Here is a 19,684-nt window from a genome sequence, read left to right on the forward strand (position 1 = left end):
AAACACCCCCAAAACCCTCTGGGCTTAAACAAAAAAAACCCAAACAAACAAACCACACACACACACAAAACACCACCACCACACACCCACCAATTAAGAGTGCCACTTTTTCCTAAAATGAAAACACCGCCTTTTATTGGAGAGTTGATCTACATTAATGCATCTCAATAATGCAGTAAATCTCAGACACTATATACCTTTGCTAAATATACAAAATAGGGTAGTAAGTTAATCATTTAAGCAATAATTCATCCTGCCATTTCAACAGCTGTTTCAATAATTTCCTCTGCCAGCTGCTTAGGTAATGTTACTGTTACCGTTTTTCACCATAGAAGCACCTGGTTTTCAATTGTACAGAAAAACAAAAACAGTTTGGACCATCAACTATAGGAATATTGTAACAGCCCTTTCAAAACATGGGATGTTCCTTTACAGCAAGGAAACATTTCCTAGTTCTTTAAATATGTTAATACTACCCCCGAAATACAGAATTAGTATTCATGACCAAAAAGATACATAGTTTACTTTTCTAGGAGCTGGTAGATATAAGTTAAATTCATGTAAATAGATCTACCAGATACATCAGTGCTTTTAGTAGGTATAAAATATAAACTCAGGTTCTCCAGATCGTTATACTTCAAGATATATTGACTTCAAGGTGGTTAACAAGTGCACACAAGAAAGGATCACTTACTAGATCCCAAGATAATTCCATTTAGATTAAGGAAATAAATTTAAGGAAATCCAACTGTTTATGCTAGAATAAAGAAAAATCAAAGTTTAAAGATGAAACAGCAGAATTCTCCCCTGCTCCAGTATTATTCAAAAGTAGAAAGTATGTAGGAGTTAGGGCATGGTATATCTCTAGGAAAAGAGATGCTTAACAAGGAAACAATGACTCAAACGACATAGGTGTATAAATTACATAAATGGCTAGGAACTGCTGAAAAATTGTTCTTTAAAAAACATTAAAAAATCCAGGATCTTAATTTGAGGGAGATGGAGGGGAGAGGGAGGAAAAACCAAAAAAACCCAAAACAAAAACCAGCCCCCTCCCCCCAAAACACAATCACACACACATAAAACAGACATAAGCTAAATGAGTTCATTTGGAAAGATTTTTAGAAAAACGCAAGAGGAAGTCTAACCAAAAAGGAAGACTAATTTTATATGACTTCTGTTGTTTAATGAGACTAAGCACTCCATAGCCACTTAAATGTTAAGAGCATCCTGGTTTGACAGTGGGTTGATTGTAGAGGGTCCTAATTCAAAGTGGATACAGAGAAATAAGGCTGATATTTTAGTCTTAGACATTTTATTCTCTCACAATCAAATATAAGAAATGAAAGGCTAAGTTTTTTTCCTACAGAAAGTTAGAAATGGAACTGCTATGATATTCAGCTTATTCAGTGTTTTGATTTTCACAGATGCACTACAACTGCATTTAAGCCCAGTTGGGCTTGGTTACTGTACTAGTCCCACTTATCTTAAATGAGAAAAATACCATATGAGCTATTTCAGAGCAACAACAGCATTTCAGAAGCACCAGACTCAGGAATGTATAAATCAAGGGTGTGAAAAAGAAGAAAAAGTTGCTTCAGGAAATTAGATCTGAAAATCTAAGAATCCTGAGTCCATTAGGGGAACAGGAAGCCTGAACAAGCATCTTACAATCTTGCATCAAGTCTTTTGTTCTCCGTAAGATTGCAATTACTGCAGTACAGAGTAATCAGTCAAGATCTGTGCCAATTTCTGCACCCTGGTGCAGAAGTGAAGAGAAGAATGTAGTTTCCTAGAAGTCCTGGATAACTATAAGGTAGGAACAGAGACCAATGTTAGCTTAAGTTTTCCCTTTGCTGCCAGCCCCTAAATACATAATTGTTACCAACACACTAAAGAAATTTCACTAAGTTTAAAGGAAACTACTGCAGCATTCATCTCATGCATCTCATGAGGATTTTGCAGAAGTAAAAACAAGCAGCAAAAATAATGAGGTAGCAATGTTACTGTGTGTAAACACACAGTTAAAGCCACCCTCTTTCTGTGAATTACAAAATGTAATATTTCCAGTAACCTGAAAAATCCTTCAACACTGAAGAGTAGGCATCACACAATCCATACTTTACAAAATGCAAGAAGGAGCTCAGTAGCACTGTTCCCAAATCTAAATAAATGGGCTTAGCATCATAAATATTAGCAAACAATGATAAATACCAAAGGGTTTTTAGAAGTGTAAAGCAAAAAACTCGTAAGAACTGTGCATTAAAAACTGTAAGAAAAGAAAATAAAAAAATCCCCTGAAGATTTAAAGCAGACCATACGAAAGGACTGCAGAATGGTGAACAGACATCAGGGTTTGCTGCCTTTTTTCAACTAATACTTGTCTCAGTGAAGTGCAATACCTGGAATCTTACTAATTCTGTTCATTAACAATTATGTCAACTACTCCCAATAAATCAATTTTTCATAACACACTTTCTCTCATATGAAGACTCCTGGATTTCATAAGCCTTTGAAGTAAAAAGGGACAGCGCCCTTTAAAATAAAATGATTTTCAATGCAGAGGTGTCATTTACTAGCTGAAGCTATGCAATCCCAGGAGATTTAAGAAATGAAAGAACAGAAGCTGGATCAGAATATGAACTTCAATCTCCGTGTGATTGTACTTTGAATTAATAAGTTGTAACTGATGGAGACAAGAAGTGGAGTTGATAAAGTATGATAGTATTTGACAGCTTAGTCTGTGACTGAAATATACTTCATAAAGAACTTAAGACTGATTTAAAACTTGAAATATTCTTTCTATGTTATGACTGCCTAAAATATCTCATACTCTTCCCCTTCACCCCCTCAAAGTTTAAGAAAATCTCTCAGGGTGTAGCAGTAAGACCACAAGTGAAGGAAATTAAAGAATTAACAAAAAATACTAGTCAAAATAGAGTAATTTTTTCTAAGAACAAAACTTTAAAAAAAAAAAAAGCAAGCTAAATACACAGATGCAAGAAGCAACATTTAAAATCTACATTAAAGTCATGGTTATGCCCAGTCCATAATCGGCCCATCATCAAACTTTTGCATCTTAGTATGGTAACTGTCCCTTACTTTGATACCAAGAGTGCAATGAATCTAATACAAACTTAGAAGTAATGGGAAGTCTCTAAGTAAATATCATTACACGAAACCTTACTGAAAAGTTTTATAAAATATTACAGAAATTGGGAATCTGAGTCTAAATCTACAACAATAAAATTCAGGGCTTATACTGGTCCCAGTAACTTCCTTCAACATAGGAGTTGAAGTAATGGTCTCCTATTCACATCCTATGATTTACTTTATATTTATTTAGAAGGTGTGTGCACTAACAAAGTGCTAAGAATCAGCTTAATCAAAACTAACATTATGTTGTAAATAACCATTCTCTCAATTAGCCTACGAATTGTATTAAGAAACTATAGTAACCGCACTGCTATTTTAATAACTGAGTACTTAGTGGTATAAAGGATGCTTGCATCACAGTGGAAAAATTCAGATTCAAAAATATACACATATGCAAAAAATCACATACTGTACAGAGATCTTTGTACTGTAGCTTCTGAAACTTGGTATCTGTGTTTCCTGCACAAAGCTCCACATATCCAAGGACTACTTGAAACACAGTGTTGTGAATGGCTTGAGTGAAGTGCATATGTAGCTGGTCCATCGCTGTCTGAAAGAAAAGGAGGAAAATAAAATCAAATAGTCGGACTCAATTTGTCATATGCCACAGCCTTCTGGTTTAAGTTTTTTCCCCATACTGAAAATGGGAGAGAGTAAGTATGGCCTCCAATCTTCATTTCAAAAATATCTAACATAGGACTTTGCAACATTAAAATACAGCAATGTAAAAAGCTCAGGTATTACTAGAAAAATCAGTTTCCCCTGCCCTCCTTCCACTACAATTGACCAGTTTTCTGACTTTATCACTAGTAAAAAGTCATTCGTTCATCCTCCCAATCACTAAGGAATGCATCAAAAAGCAATCAATTGAGATCAATGCTATTTCCCCCCCCCCCCCCCAGGAAACACTTCCAATTAGAAGAAAAATATTCCCTTTTGACTTAATAAAGCTAAAACCACAATTAAGTCTTTAATACATTCATCTGGCATACTGATTTTTTCCTTGAAGGACATAATGATTAAGTGTTACAGAAAGGCATGTATATCACACCAATAAATTTCTCCTTACTAAGCCCATATTCACAATAAAAACTAAATATAACGTTTGTTTAGCAAAACTTATTTAACTTACTTTCTTTCAGAAAAACAAAGAATATTGTTACATGTACTAAAAAGCAATATTATAATCATATAAGCTTTTCCACAATCAAGCCTGAGTTTCAGGTCAGGCTGTTTCCTGAATTTACCCTTTTTAAGAAATTGTACATAACATTAGTCCATTTCAGATACCCTGAATCCTCTATTTCAAAATTTGCTAATAATCAGTATATAAGGTACAAAAGAATTGATGAAAAATGTTTGATATTCTGGAATGTAAGTTATCAGGTCCTGCAGATTTGAAAATGTTCAGTTTCACTACTTGCTATTTGATATTCTTCTCAGCTACTGACAAGAAAACTTCATTTCTGCCATAAGAAATGAACAAGCAATTCTGCTTCTATCCAAGTCAAAACAGAATTGCAAATAATCATTCTTTTACCCACTAGTCCGAACTTGAATTAGTCAAACAAAGAAAACAGAATGACAAATGAAAAGAAGAGATTGATGTGTGAAGAGATTCTTGTGAATTTGTTTAATGAGAAGGGGTCAAAATGGGAGAGACTTCAATAATGATGCAATTAAATTTTTTTGCAGAACAAGTTCAAAATGCATCCTTTAGTAACAAGGAGAGAAAAGTCAAAAGCAAGTCACACTACCACAAAGAGAGAGCGCAGCTAAAACTATGCAGTAAAAAAATAATACTGATCTTATGTTTTGTTTGGAAACTCAGTTTCTCTCCAACAACAATCTGCCTTTCTCAACATATACATTAGAGTTCAGAGCAGTGCATGCATTACATCTGCTTTAAAGTGCATGCATTACATCTCTCATTCAATAAATAAAGAGATTGCATACAAAGCACTAGTAAAGGAAAAGTCTAATTAATCTTCTTCTTGATGTTAGGTTGCAATCTTCAGGCATTCCAATAATTCTACACATTTTCAAAGCAGGGAAAGAGAAATCAATTTATCTTCTATTGCAAAGCTACACTTATCACAGTCAAGTCACAGAAAATGAGCGCAACTTTGCTAAAAAGGTTCTAATTAGGAAGAAACAGACAAACAAAAAACAAAAATTAAAAACCAAAACCAAAAAAAATGCATCCTAGCATCAGCCACACTTCTGAATATTGACAAACAACATTAAAAAAACAGAATAAAGAACAAGTGTAGTTCTTTTCCTGTCTTCATCAGAGGAAAAGCACCTGGATATGATCTTCAGCACCTAAAACATTCTGGAGGAATCTGCTCTCTAAGCCAGAACATCATGGCTACACTGGCACCACCATGCTTAGCCTCTCCTTGTGAGAAATGGTCACTGGCAAGAACTGCCTCCAGGACTTCCTCCTCTTCCAGCCCCCTTTGTCTTCACAGCATCTAGGTGGTAGCTCCCCCACCTAGTATCTGCTTCAGAATGCAAAGGCTTCCCATGTCCCCAGAGAAACCACTCGAAGCCTCGAGACAGGCATCAACGAAAGAGAACTGCATCCCATAGGAGAGTTCAGACCTACTGCTATTTACATAAAAGGCTATAAGCTCACAGAGGTGCAACTTCTAGGACATGCCTACACTATATCCCTGACGTGCTGTGTTACATCTTATTGCCAAAAAAACCCACAAACAAAAAAAACAACACTCCTTTCATCTTCAAAACTCTTGATTCCTGTCGTATTAAAGTACAATATAAAATGTGACTGCATACTTCACAAGTTGCAGGCTGTACACAACTCAGTAATGAGGACCTAGCTAAAAGAGAAAGAAAAAGCATTCACATGCCCAAATACACTACATGTAACATTATAAACACAGCCCAAATACAGATTTGTTACAGATAAACCATGTCTAACAAGCTATATGTTGTAGTATTAAACGGTTTACCTTTAGCAATTATTGTTAAAATAACTGAGAATTATAAAAGTCTTTGTAAATACACTCAGCAAGATTCATCAGCATTAGGAAAACAAATTTCCATCACAGTACTTAAAGCTTCGCATTGTTACAGCATGACTTGTGTTCTGTAAAAGTCATGTAATGTCATGTATGAGTACTAACCTGTGTTTTTCCAAGCAATCTATAAGCCTGCTGAACTTTGGTATAATGACTGATATCAAAGTTCTTGCATATTTTAGAGAGTGCTACATCCAATTGTTCCTATATAAACAAAGACAAAAGTACGTCAAACATTTAATAAAAACAAGCCAAATAATAAGTTAAACACTAGCAACTTAGTAAAGGATATTTAAGCAATGCTGACAATAATGCTTGTAAAGTAGCCAAGACTGTACACTATAGTACTATTTTTAGGTGCTCAAATGTTGCTTGTTTCAGACTGAAGTACTGCAGGCTGCAATTCTATTTTTCTGTCAGCCAAATGGCTCCTCTATTCCAAAGAACAAGGATAGTAAAAAGTCTACTGCTTTGCTGAAGTCAAATCCAAAGCAGCATTTACTTTGAGAAGGTCAAGCACCACGATATGAGAGAGCCTGGACTTGTAACAGGGTGGGAAAAGTTCATTCCTACTCCTAAGGAAAACCCCCACTGGACCAAGTTACAAAGCTCTGGGGGGAAAAAATGAAAATGCTCCACAGGTGTTCCAGCTTAAGCTATTCATTCATAGACTTCTGAAGCCTCACACTGCTGTCTACAAAATGGGAATAACATTACCTGGCTTACAAGTTCATCGTGAAAAAAAATAAATCACTTATGGAGTACTGTACCAGCACAATGATCAGAGTCATAGGAGGAAAAAAAAAAGCACACACATAAGATTACTAGTTTTGTCATCAGAGCAGTGTCTGAACAAAAATACCTAACAGTTTTGCAATAAATGAAGACCATCCACTGTGCACTGAATGAAAAAATAAAATAGGACCAGGTACTTAATAACTAGCTAATAAGGCTTCTGAGAATTTGCCTGTACAACTTCATAACATAATTTTCACTTTGTCCCTGTAAAATATTCAGAGATAAACAGACTAACTCTAGTTATTTTCAGCCAACAATACAAGAAAAGAAACCATGAATCAATAATATATGTAGCTAGCAGATATTTTCTCTCCCTGCTAGTCACTAAAGCCACTTCAATTATTATTAACTAAGGATCTTGCAATGCAATCTTGCTCCTGCAAGCATAATCCACACACAAGAAGCTTGTTTAGGCACTATCTACTTTTAATTTATTCTGCTGAAAATTTGTCATGAAGTACTTGATTAGCCACAAAACATCTATGGATTTTAACCCTAAAGATTTGGTTCTCCAAGTAGTCAGTATTTTCTTTAAGCACAAAAAAAGGAGACTAGAGTACAATCAGAAACTATGCATTTATTTTTCTAAGCAAAATGGTAAAAGGACAAGCAACCTGAAGAGTCAGAACTTCTTTAAAGGATTACCATATACTGATTTCAAAAAATATTTTTTCTTCCCTTATTTCACGCAGAACAGCTGTACAAAGACAGAAACAAGGATATCACACTGACCACAGAGTTCTTAATCAGAGTATACTAATCTTTTCAGTTAGATTTTTCTATGGTCTTTTCCACTATAACCACCTTGAAAATTATTTGTAACACAGTGTAAGAGTAATGTCAATTTAAAAAAAGTAAAGTACCTGGAGAGAAGAAAAAAAAAATTGATCTAAGCAGAGTCATTCAACTATTGAGAAGAGTAATTAAAATACTAATTAGTGGAATATGAGTCTATATGAATTAGAGTATATATTTGCACAGGAACACTCTATGAATGTCAAGATGACCTGACATTAACTTCTCCTGTATGTATGGACATAATCAATTCCAGCAGAAAAATCATACTTTCGGGGAAGGAAAAAAATCATTCTATAAATTCTCAAGTAATAAACAACTCAAATACAATTATTGAGCTAGCTCTGACTCACTTACATCTTTAGTTCCTCTCAGTAACATCTTTGCAGAGCAAATTCTGCCTATACAAAATCTAGTAAAATGTGCCATGTTGGTTGGTGCATGTCTCCTTTTAAGCAACATCAATGTTTGCTCCTAAGGAATAAATGGCAAGTAAATGAAAGTAATGGGAATGAAATACGAGTAATAAAATAATCTTGGAAAAGATGAGTTTAATGCCTGGCATGGGTGAGATGAGGAAATGAAAGCAGTCATATCATTAACTCTTTTGAACCAGCCATATACTGAATAGAGGCACTTATCAGTGGTACAATAAAAGAAGAAAGAAAAGCTTTGCAAGAAAGCGAAAGGTCAAAAGAAGAAATGAAGGAAATTTAACAAAATTCTAATTGTACAGGGAATTAAATGATGAGGTGCAATAATACCTACACTAATCTGACTTTCCAAAGAGCACCCGATTAGAGGAGTAGAGATTTGCTGGAATAGTTGATCCAGTTTCCTGCTTTATGTTACATTATACACATATACGCATTACATGCACTACATATACATTATACACTCTTACTAGATTTCTTAGAAAAGCCTTCCAAGTTCAAAATCATTTAGTAATGGAATTAAAAGAATTTCTTCTTGAGAAGGCTGTTCCCAGATGCTATTGTTCAAGAAAAAATTTTTTTTTAAACCACCTATTTCCAGCCAGAAACTTACCATTTTATATTCATTTGTTTTGTGATGATACTATCTACCGACTTAAACTAATCCTATGCCTTTATGGTATTTTCCTAGCTATTCAAGTCTCACTTGCTATGCCTTAGCACTGGCCCTACCCAGCAGTTTGCTGACTTCTAAAATTTCCAATGAAACTCATCTCCTGCGTAGCTTATCCAAATCTATTGGCAGTAGGTTTGCTATTCACGGTTACTTTTCACAGCTATTCAGAAGCGGTATACAGAATTCACAGCAGTTCATGGACTGAAACCACCATACACCTTCATTATGCAAATAGCATTTGAAATACTGGAGCAAAGATACACTATGAGCCTATTGTATTTGATTGCTTTACCATTAAGCATTGGCACCATATGTGAACTGGCCTCACAAGTTTGATACCATATTATAAAGCATTTAAGTAGATTTCAGCACAAAATGTTGTGTGAATGGCAATGATTACAATATCCCAAAGACAATATTTGAAAGAAATATGTATCTACTGTACCTGCTAATAACAGTGCATTAAAAAGTTTTAATACTAAAGGCTAAAATACTAACATATGCTAAACATCAAATTATTAATTCTTACCTCTATTTGTTCCAAAGTGTCAAGCAGTTTTGAATTCAACTCACTATTAATTAAAAAAAAGAGAGTGTTCAAAAAATCAAACTGCCAATCATATTAAAACTTCACATCAAGTTTCTTGTTTATAAAAAGCACATTTTCCTCCTACCAAGTCATAACATAGTAATTTATCATATATCACTAACCTGCCATTATTGTCTCAGACTAGTACCACCGCACTACTGTTACTACCGAAGGGCACTTATCTGCATTTGCAGTACTCTTCACACTTGAAATTAAAATATCTGTGTTACAGCAGCACATTATTCCAGGTTTATATTGCAACAGTGTGAAAAAGCCCCAGGCAGCACCCCATCCTGCTACGATTTACCCAACTGTTCAAAGACATTCACAACCCCCAAGAAACTTGTGCTCTAAATGTTTTGATTCTGCACTCTGGTCTAAAGGAAAGCATACCCCAAAAGGTCAGGGCTGTCAGGTCTTTGTAAACTATGGTACAGTAATTTTTATCCATTGCTCCGGAACCTTTATAGAAGTTACAGGAAAAATGATTATTCAATTTGCAAAGAAAAACAAGTCAGAACTTAAACTTACACAACTCTCAGAAAATCTTTTTAAGACCATCAGTTCACTTGTCTGAGATGTATTTGGTACAGAAAGACTAACAAGAATAGCTACCATCGGAGAAGCTATTTTGGACAAAGAAGCGCACAACTGTTCCCTTCCAACAATCAGCTTTTAAATTTTGGAACACCAGCTGGAAAAGGCACAAAATACTGTTTGGAAGGGTAGAAATAACACAGAAACAGGATATTCTCTTCAACATGGAAAGGATAAAGGTTTGATGGGATAATCACATCACCTAATTTTAGACAACTTCTGTGCTCTGAACCTTCTCCTAAGGGGCCTACAGTAACAAGGGATTCTAGCTTCCTAACTTAGCTCTCTCCATTTAAGTGATACACCCATCATCCTTCCTTTTTTGTTGTTCTCTTAGATATCCTGGACAGAAAACCATTCAAAGAAAGGTTTAAATAGAAAAAAAACTTTAAAAGAGCAGCTGCTATTAAACCCTAAATCTAGTACCCAAGAATTCTTTGTTGTTTATCCATATGCAACAGACTTTCAAACAGATTATCTCCCATAACAACTTCACATCACTACAACTCCAACTAGATTTCAGGAGTACTTCTGGTTAATCTAGTTCTTTTATCTGGCAGGAAGAGGCTAGAACAAGTGTAAGAATACTGCTCCACACACAGAAACACCCCTTCTTTCCACTTTTAGAATTAGGCAGAGCATGGACTATCACCGCCAGTGTATAAAAATCTAGCCAATTTATATACTGACATTAACTAGTCTAAAATACAGAAGCTATTGACATTAGGGAAAAAACATGTAATTCATAGATAAACTACGCATAGACTGAACAAGTTAAGCAACTGTGCTAGCAGAAATCCTATGAAAATTTATGGAGCCCCAAACAGCAGCAGGTATCATAAGAATACAAGACTAACTGTATAATTGTATAATTGTTTTCAAATAAATGTCATGAACGTGCTGCTGCTAATCTAGCATTTCTTTACCTTTTCTAATTCTTATAGTGCTTTTCTAATTAAATTAAAAATACACGTGGATTTTTCACCTCCGCTGCTCACACACATGAAGAACTTGCTCAACTACTGCAATGGAGGGCTGAAAAAACTTTCTGGGCTCCTGAAACCAAGTCTTCATTACTGCAGGTGATCCCATTTGACTGATTTAATTTGTACACTAGCATAGGTCCTCATGAAAACTAGTTCCTTATTTCCACTACTCTTAGAGGCAAGCTGAGGCTTGCAATTATTACAGTAGTATGTCACACTTTCCCTTGGTGCAGTACACCCATTTAAGTCCTTTTTTTTAAATTTTGAAGTGTAATTTCAATGTGTGCTGAACATGTTACATGTCATTATTACGGTTTTCCATTTGGAAGATCTTAAACATACTTATACAATCAATTGGTGTCTTCTTCAGTAAGAAGATTCCAGCAAGGCTTAGTTTTACTCCTAGATATCTTATGAAAGAAGCAAACCTGGATAAAACAGGGAAGATATCATTTCTGTTTACAGTGTCTCAGAAAAACAAAAAATCACCCTGATTCAGACTGAGCACTGAAACAATCCAACCTGACTCAATGTTTAATTGCATGCAAGTGATATGCTAAGCACCTCATTGCAAGTTATTTTCATCCCCTGAAGAAAATAAGTCATTAATCAATGCAGCATTAAGATCTATGAATAAAAAGATCCTTTTATTAGTAAATTTATTTATTGTAGAGTCTTCTTTCAGGCCTCAATAATTTAGCATTTTATTTTTCTTCTTTTTCCCAATCTATCAAAAATAGATGTGAACTTCGGGATAGGAAGGAAGATTCAACTACAAACTGACTTAGGACAAAGCACAAGAAGATTAAGTAAATTTAAAAAAGGGGGGAGGGGGAGAGAGAGAGAAAGAAACTAATTTTTCAATAGCTTATGTGCCACTTTGCCAGTGTCAGACACTACAACTGATTTACTTAAGAACATATTTCACTTTCATTGTTAGTATAATACATGCCCAGTACAAATGTTTGCTTGATGATAAACAGAATAAACCAGAATTACAACATAACAGAGTCCCAAAGATATGAACCCCCACAGCTAAGATAGAGACCACAAAAATCATATTGAACTCAACAGAGGAACCTGAAAAAAATATTGCTTCCTCTCACTCCTAGCTCTTTGAAGCTATAAAAGAAATGGCTTGCTGGCAAGACAGATCACCTGGGAACACGGGAGATCTGGGCAGACTAGGGCCCTGAGCCTGCATTGCCCAATTCCTAGCAAATGTCCCTCTCCCCAAGATCTTAGCTGTTCTGGAACAGCGCATGTTTCTTCTCTTTTGGGAGAGGAGGAGAAATTCAAATATCTTGTTCCACATGAAACACAAAACCAAAGTAAAACTGCCACAAGTTTCTTGGCCATACCTATTACACCAACCGTGACAGTGCTGTCATCCCATTCAAGCAGGGGCTCAGGCACCAGTTTTAAACACACATCCCTAGTTTATTTATTCAAGTAAGCAATGATATATGCAAGTGTTTGCAAGATCAGGGCCTAAGTGTATGTAGACCAAACTGGGAGATGGAGGTGGGATCACAATTTCCTAAGAAATATTGCTTTGATCAAGTACATGTAGAAATGTAGTGTCCAGCTCAAACGGAATGCATTTTCTAAGCCGCAATTATTCAACTACTGCTCGGACATAATGGCCACATGATTATTATGAAAGTCCATTTACCATAATTGAGCCTTTAATTCAAGGCATTCATTTCATTCATAAAAAACATATTAGAAGTAATTTTTTTGCATCCCCATCCATACAAATCTAAATTAGCACATTTTTAGAAGGTACATCCACTGCAATACAACAGAAGGAACATTTAGACCCAAATGCAATAGACAAAGTGGTCCTATTATCTGACATTACATTTTCCTAAGGGTTTTTCAAGGGAGTCTACTCCCATCAGAACTAATCAACAAGTAGAACAGAAAAGACTTTTTTTTCCTAAACCAAAATGGACCACATAATGCTAGCAAGAAATGCAGCACCAGTACTGAGCTGCCCTAGGAGAAAGATAGTGGAAAACAAAGGTAAATAGGAGAAGTCCAGTCTATTATTTTAAAGGAGGATGAGCAGCCACTCTTAAAACTAAAAAGGTCTTAGCAGGGAAGCTGAAGTACTTGTCTCTTCAAATTATGTTTATACAGAACTAATGAAATCTACACACTTGATAGAAAGATTTAAATCCCATGCTGCTGTTTAGTAACAGCTACTCACAACCCACAACTCCTACCACCATCTAATAAGAAAAATCTGAAGAACAACTCTCTGAAGGAATACGCTGATTCTCGTCACGTGGACAGTGGACAATCCAAGTGATATTATGAAAATTTCATGATAAGATACAGAGGTGATGGCTCCTAATAACACAGAACCACATGGAAATTGCATTTTTAAAATGTCAGCACTTGTACAACTTCTTGAATAACTGTTTTTACTATGAAACCAAACACAAATGCAAAAGGCATTTATTCTTTTAGCCCAATACCCTACTAGCAAGACATTATGCCATACAATACATCATCTCACAGACTTCTGGAAGTAAAACAGTACACAGGGACTGAAATGTATGTAATGAGGCTCGTATTTACAGCTGAAATGTCTTTTTGCTCTCTCAGTGCAAACAAAAATAAGCTCAGTAACCTATCCCAAAGTAAAGAAGCAGCATAAGGAGACCTGGAGCTATCACTAGAACAAACATTGAACAATAACTTATTCTTTACGACTTCAACCATGAAAGTTGGAGCTCTCAGAGCAAATCAGTTTAGTCAACATACTTCTGTTTCTGTAAGATGATTAAACCTCTACATGGCTATGAAAGCCAAAGGACACTTTTACCAGGTATAGTGTGTGCACCGATTTTTCTATCATCCTTTCTTTCAAGAAACTGTTTTCTTTGGATACAAGTATATCCTTTTGCGTGCAACAATAAAGTAAATCCTCACAGCTATTTTCTGTGAATCCTGTCGGTATGCTATGTGATTTAAAATAGTACAACTTTAAAATACTTTAAAATAATACAAATAGTACAATAGTGCTTTAAAATAGTACTAACTTTCATATCATTTATATAAAACAAAGTTTAAGTCAAAGAAACTATCTAATTAACCTAAATCTCAAGAGAGTAAGTTTTTCCAAACAAGCATTGTAAAACAGTCTAAGAATTCAAGCTGCCTTTTCAAGGTGAATTAATGTTACTAATTTCTCCAAAAGAAAAAATGCAAGAGATTTGCAGAATAAATTAGATTTATGTTTGCATCCACAGAACAACTGAAACAATAAACGCCAAGGAGAGCTTACGAATGAATGAAGACACTACTGATGAGACCCAGGTATGGAAGACCATAAGGCTCATCTCTCTACAGAAGGTAGAGTCAGAGCAGAAAATTGTTCAGGAGTCATCCTGCTTCTCCACAATTGAATTGTGAAGGACAGAGACACCACCAAGCCATTTTTCCTCTTTTGAATGAATAAAAAATAGTTTTCATTCACCACTGTACAGGAAAGGGATTCAAATTTTTAATAGAGTGGGAGCTGTTTCAAGTAATTTAGGCAAATGTTCACTGTATATTCAATCTACATCCACACACAAGTTTTATAGAATTAAAAAGAAAACAAGAAGCAATTTTTAAATCTGATACTTCAAAGTAGGTAAAACTCATTTTCAAGTTCAATGTTCTAATTTTATACAGTCCTTTTGCTGCACCTTCAGATCCTGAGACAACCATACCTCAAAAGCAAAACTGAAATCAAAGGTTATGTGTAATTACTTTGAAGTTGCAACAAACCATACATCGCCATAGATTTTAGCCCTTCGAAGTCAGAGAACATTTTGACAGGAGTTCAAATGATGCCAAAATTCACACATTTATTATTTTTAGTTAGAATTTTAAATTAAACAAGAAAATCTAATGATCATCATAATCTATGAAACATCAAAATTCCCTTCATTTTACTCCTTTATTGTTGTATCTATTACGACTTTGAACTTAATGTTTATCCCAACCTCTTTTTTCTTTGTAAAAAGCAAGTCTTTCTAGGCTAGAAGCTGCAGATATGTGAATTAGTTCCAGTTCTGAAAGCAAATTCTCCATTGCAGCATGAAACTCTGCATAAGCTGATTTCCTTGCCAAGAAGCAGGGTAAATCACCCTCCCCAAACCACCTAGCTACGGTTAGATTAATTCCAGAATGTAAACTTCTGCTTCAGAAACTGAGAATTAATCATCACTGGTTTATAACATTTGCAAATAAATACCATCCAGAAGCTGAAACCAGCACAATGTCACCTTACCTTATACAACTGTAGTGTTTGAAAGTGCTGGCTGCTTTCTGACATTCCAGGCACAGCTGAATTGCTCCTGGATAGTCCTCTTCCTTAGGATAAAATACAGTGGAAGGCTAATGTAGCTTTTGAAGCAAAAACTGAAACATTCATTTTTGTTAAGCGTGTATAAATACTAAAAACAAAATAATTCTCCTCTTATACCTAGGCAGTATGAAGTTAAAAGGACGCTACTGAGGTTTTATTGCAGAACTTAACTCTGTGCTCAAGCAATTTAAAATTAGAAACAGGCAGCACATTAACAACCCTACATGTATTATGTTATCTTACACAACTGGCTCCATTTTGTTTAATTATGCATTTGTACAAAACATATCAGAAAGCTCTTACTACAAAAGAACTAATATTTTCTCAGTTAACTCTCAAACCTTTTTTAATACAATACGACCTATTCACGAGTAAGCAAAGAGGCAAGTTCAGGCACAAGCAGTCTGTAGGCATACTTTGCAAAACCAAAAAAAAAGAAAAGGGAGAAACTCCTCTATTAAACACATTCTATTTAGTTTGACACATTCTAAAGCTAATTAGAAATGAATTTAAGGCAACTGGCTCACAGAAGACCCCAGGAAAAAAGGAACATACCTAAAAAGAATGGAAAAATTGTGCCAATTTATAAGGAGAATATCCTATATTGCAGACAAATACATCAGGAAGTATATGAAGATGCCAGGACAAAACAAAACAAAACCAAAATGAACAAAAAAACAAAACAGCCCCCCTCATCCAAATATAAAACCACAGCATCTTTCCAACAGAACACAGGCAATCTCTTGGGTATAATTACTATTTTAGTCTTCTGTTTGGCCAGAAAGGCTCTGGGAAGAAGGAAAACTCTCTTTAACAGCTAAGAGCACCCCCCCCTTTTTTTTTTCCTCCTAATTACATCCATTATATTATGTGCTTCAGAGAGCTCAAATGCAAAGCTGTTACGGGAATTTCAAAGTCATTGACTGAAGAGCAAAAATGCAAAGGCAATTTATTTTCAGCTACTATCATAAGGGAGTTTCTGAAATGAAGTTGTTAACAGAAACATTCTAATGCAGATCAAGTTTAGCTAGAAAAAACATTAGCCATTAGATGAAAACAGAACAGTAAATTGGTCTAAAATGATTGGTGCATTTACAACTCTTTGCATTTCTCGCCATTGGAGACCTGGCACTTCATCCATTAAGTCTAGTAAAATGGTAAAGTAGCAAGCTTCACAGGCCAGCTCACCACAACGCAGACACGTTCGCTTTCCTTTGCAAGTCAGCTCTATTTAGATTATATCCTCTGAGCATATGGTCTCTTAGTTGAGACAAATAAGAACTTAACCCACTCACTTTACACCAACTTACTCATCACATATGAATGTGACCTTTAGGATCATACTCACATATCTCCATCTTGCATCAGAAAGCCCACTTGCATAACACACATTACTAATATATTCCAGATGCAGCTGATCCCTGTAAGTTATTATAGCTTCCTGTCTGGTCTTTTTTAATTAGGAACTCTATCTAAACGTTCTTCTCTGAATGGCTACTAGTAGCCTTCATGCATATTCCAAGCTACTACCTTCCTCTTGGCGTAAAGACAATAAATTGGCCAACATTGGGATACCTTATTTGGGAGCAAACATTTAGCTTAGCTCTAAAACTCCACTTCACTGGAAAGCATAGTTCTAGCCCTTAATGTTTGTCAGTGGTTTTTAAATTATAGTAACCTGACCTTAGGGTATGCGAGGATGTAACGCCCACACCTCTGTCTAAAGACAACTCCTACGAGTAGACAGTGAAGAGCTGATTTCCTGTGCAATACAATAAAGCACAGAAATGGCAAGCTCATCACTCCACAGGGCTTCCTAAGCAAAAGACAACATTTATGCTGCCTTGGCTGAATTAGTACGTTCTTTGTTGGTAAAGAGTAACTAAGTGTACTGAGATAAGATATATTACCCAAGATAGAATTAGATTCAAAGAATATTAAGAGTTAAAACTTGCAAAACTCAGTCCTCAAAATGAATAACTAGTGATTACCATAATGATGTTCTATCCAATAACAACTGTAAATATTTGCAAATTAGTAAGTCAGAATTGTTACACTACATGATTAAAATCTAACTGCCAATAAATTCATAAAATTGACTTTTGCACAATCTAATCACCTTAAGACAAGGTCTTATTTTTGTTCTATGCACTCTACTACATTCTTGGGCAGTATGTATACTGCAGAAGTAGAATTTTCAGTGGCATGGCCTGAATGCTACGATGTCTCCTGCAACTGAATATTAAAAAGTCAATCCTCCGAATAAGAAAAGAAGCTCCTACACTTAAAAATAAAATACTAAGTAGGGAGCCTGTATATAAATTTGTACAGTGATATACTAGGAGTATTTTATCCAAATCAAACATATCAACAGTCAGCTAAATCTCAACCTCCTTTTTCTTCCAAATATCAAGTCAACATCAGAAAAGGAGTATGTGGGTGTGGGGGCAGGGGGAAGAGGAGGAAAGGAGACTTCACAACACTCTTATTGAACTAATGCCAGCCTCAGTACTCAGATCTAAAGGGAGGCTTGAGTCTTTGACAGAAAATACTATTTTTCCTATACGGCAGTATTTAGCTTGACACGAAGTATTTCTCACATTTAAAACCTGAACAGCAGAAAAAAAAAGTTTTTTTCTCCTCACACATACACACACAACATAACCTGTTTGAAACAGGAAGGCAGGCAGGGACAGAATTAAAAGCACTGACAAAAGTAGACTTAGAGTAACTTCGAAATATGGCATGAACTGGCAGGAACTTACCTCCAACATTTCACTCAAACGCACATCAGTTCTTTGCTAAAAAATAAAAAGAAAACAGTGATAACTACATAGAAATTAAGTATTTTACCATTAAACCAAAACAATTGTACATACCAGTGTTTTTATTGTTCTCAGAGATTTCAGTAGTCCAACAAGTAACTGTCGTTTCCTTTGATTTGCAAGAAGCCCCAAACTAGCCTGTGTAAAGCCTTCCTTTGCAATATTTAAATGCCTGTAGAAGTTAACAATGAACACGACACTTTCAGCAATATGTAAAATAAAGCTTATTTCAATAAATTCTATCAGGTACCTCAAAATTACATGCTAGAAAAAAATGCTGTCGGCATTGCTAGGGAAATCCAGAAACTGAAATGATATCAGCAGACAATTAAGAAGGTACGTTTCCCTTTCTGCAGAATCTATCTGGGGATCAATGGCCTATCCCAAGAGGTTTCTGTTTAAACAGAACTTTCAATTCAGCTCTTCACTGAGAACTGCAAGAAAAGCAGCAACTGATTTTAATATCTTTAGCTACTATTATTAATTCCTTTCAGCACATAATCAAGAAATAGTATCAGCAAACAAATTTCCTGGGTTTATGGACACCTTCTTAAATCCCTTCATCCCCTTTCAATTTCTGCCATTAATCAAGCAAGATACCTTCTTCCATCTGTGCAAATGACAGCCGCTAACTGAAGGCCAGTCTGCAATGATGTGACACGTTCAAGTTCCTACAGAGAGGCAACAGGTTAAAAATACAAGTTAAAGTTTACAATATATTAGCAAAGACCAGTGATTAGCAGGATTTATCACAAGATGTTTTAGTGACTTTGTCTGGTTACTTTATATATAATTTGTTTTGTCATTTTATAGATACTAAACACTAGAATGTAACATTAAAATAAACTATCTTTTGAAATATAATTCTCTTTTGAAGAAAGAGACTTGAAATCTATTTCAGTGGGACCCTCAATATCTATTTCCTCTACATTGATACACAGCACATTTGGCATAAGAATCTCTATACCATTAATAGAATGGACCATAATGGAACGATCAAAGCTTCAGGGACAGAAGCACGAGGCTTAATTTGCATTAATATGCCAGAGAATAGTGTTTAAAAAAAAAAAAAAAAATTCACACAGCAATTTCTTGTTTAGAAGCACTTGTGTTCTAGCAATTTAATAGATGTCACTTCATAATGAACCTTAATTGTATCCTGTTGAATTTCAGCTGAAAACTCTTCAGCGCAGGCGATATGAATTTAGCTTGATTTTGACTTTGTGAAGAACCTAGTATAATTTGAATGACTTAAAATAATCAAGCTTTTAATATACATACTAGGATTTCTTTTGTTAGGAACAGCATTGCAGAAAAGTGAGCACTCACCTCATGTTAAAGAAAAAAAAAAAACTTTAATACAGCTAGTCATTCTAAAATATATCAAGCACCTTCCACAGGGACAGGGGAAA

General features: G+C 35.2%; 1 protein-coding gene across 2 annotated transcripts in view; it reads right to left on the reverse strand.

Annotated features, from left to right (window-relative positions):
• The window catches only part of VPS50 (VPS50 subunit of EARP/GARPII complex), a 104,074-nt gene that overhangs the window by 60,185 nt on the left and 24,205 nt on the right, over positions 1-19,684 (reverse strand). For both annotated transcript variants that reach the window (XM_067291686.1, XM_067291685.1), the window contains exons 6-12: positions 18,873-18,943; positions 18,327-18,444; positions 18,213-18,248; positions 15,370-15,452; positions 9,436-9,478; positions 6,309-6,407; positions 3,566-3,706 (exon numbers count right to left, since the gene is read on the reverse strand). In XM_067291686.1, coding sequence (XP_067147787.1) covers positions 3,566-3,706; positions 6,309-6,407; positions 9,436-9,478; positions 15,370-15,452; positions 18,213-18,248; positions 18,327-18,444; positions 18,873-18,943 — 591 coding nt within the window. The remainder of the gene's footprint in view (positions 1-3,565; positions 3,707-6,308; positions 6,408-9,435; positions 9,479-15,369; positions 15,453-18,212; positions 18,249-18,326; positions 18,445-18,872; positions 18,944-19,684) is intronic.

The sequence above is a fragment of the Apteryx mantelli genome, chromosome 2 (assembly GCF_036417845.1).
Source record: "Apteryx mantelli isolate bAptMan1 chromosome 2, bAptMan1.hap1, whole genome shotgun sequence".
In the NCBI taxonomy this organism is placed as follows: domain Eukaryota; kingdom Metazoa; phylum Chordata; class Aves; order Apterygiformes; family Apterygidae; genus Apteryx; species Apteryx mantelli.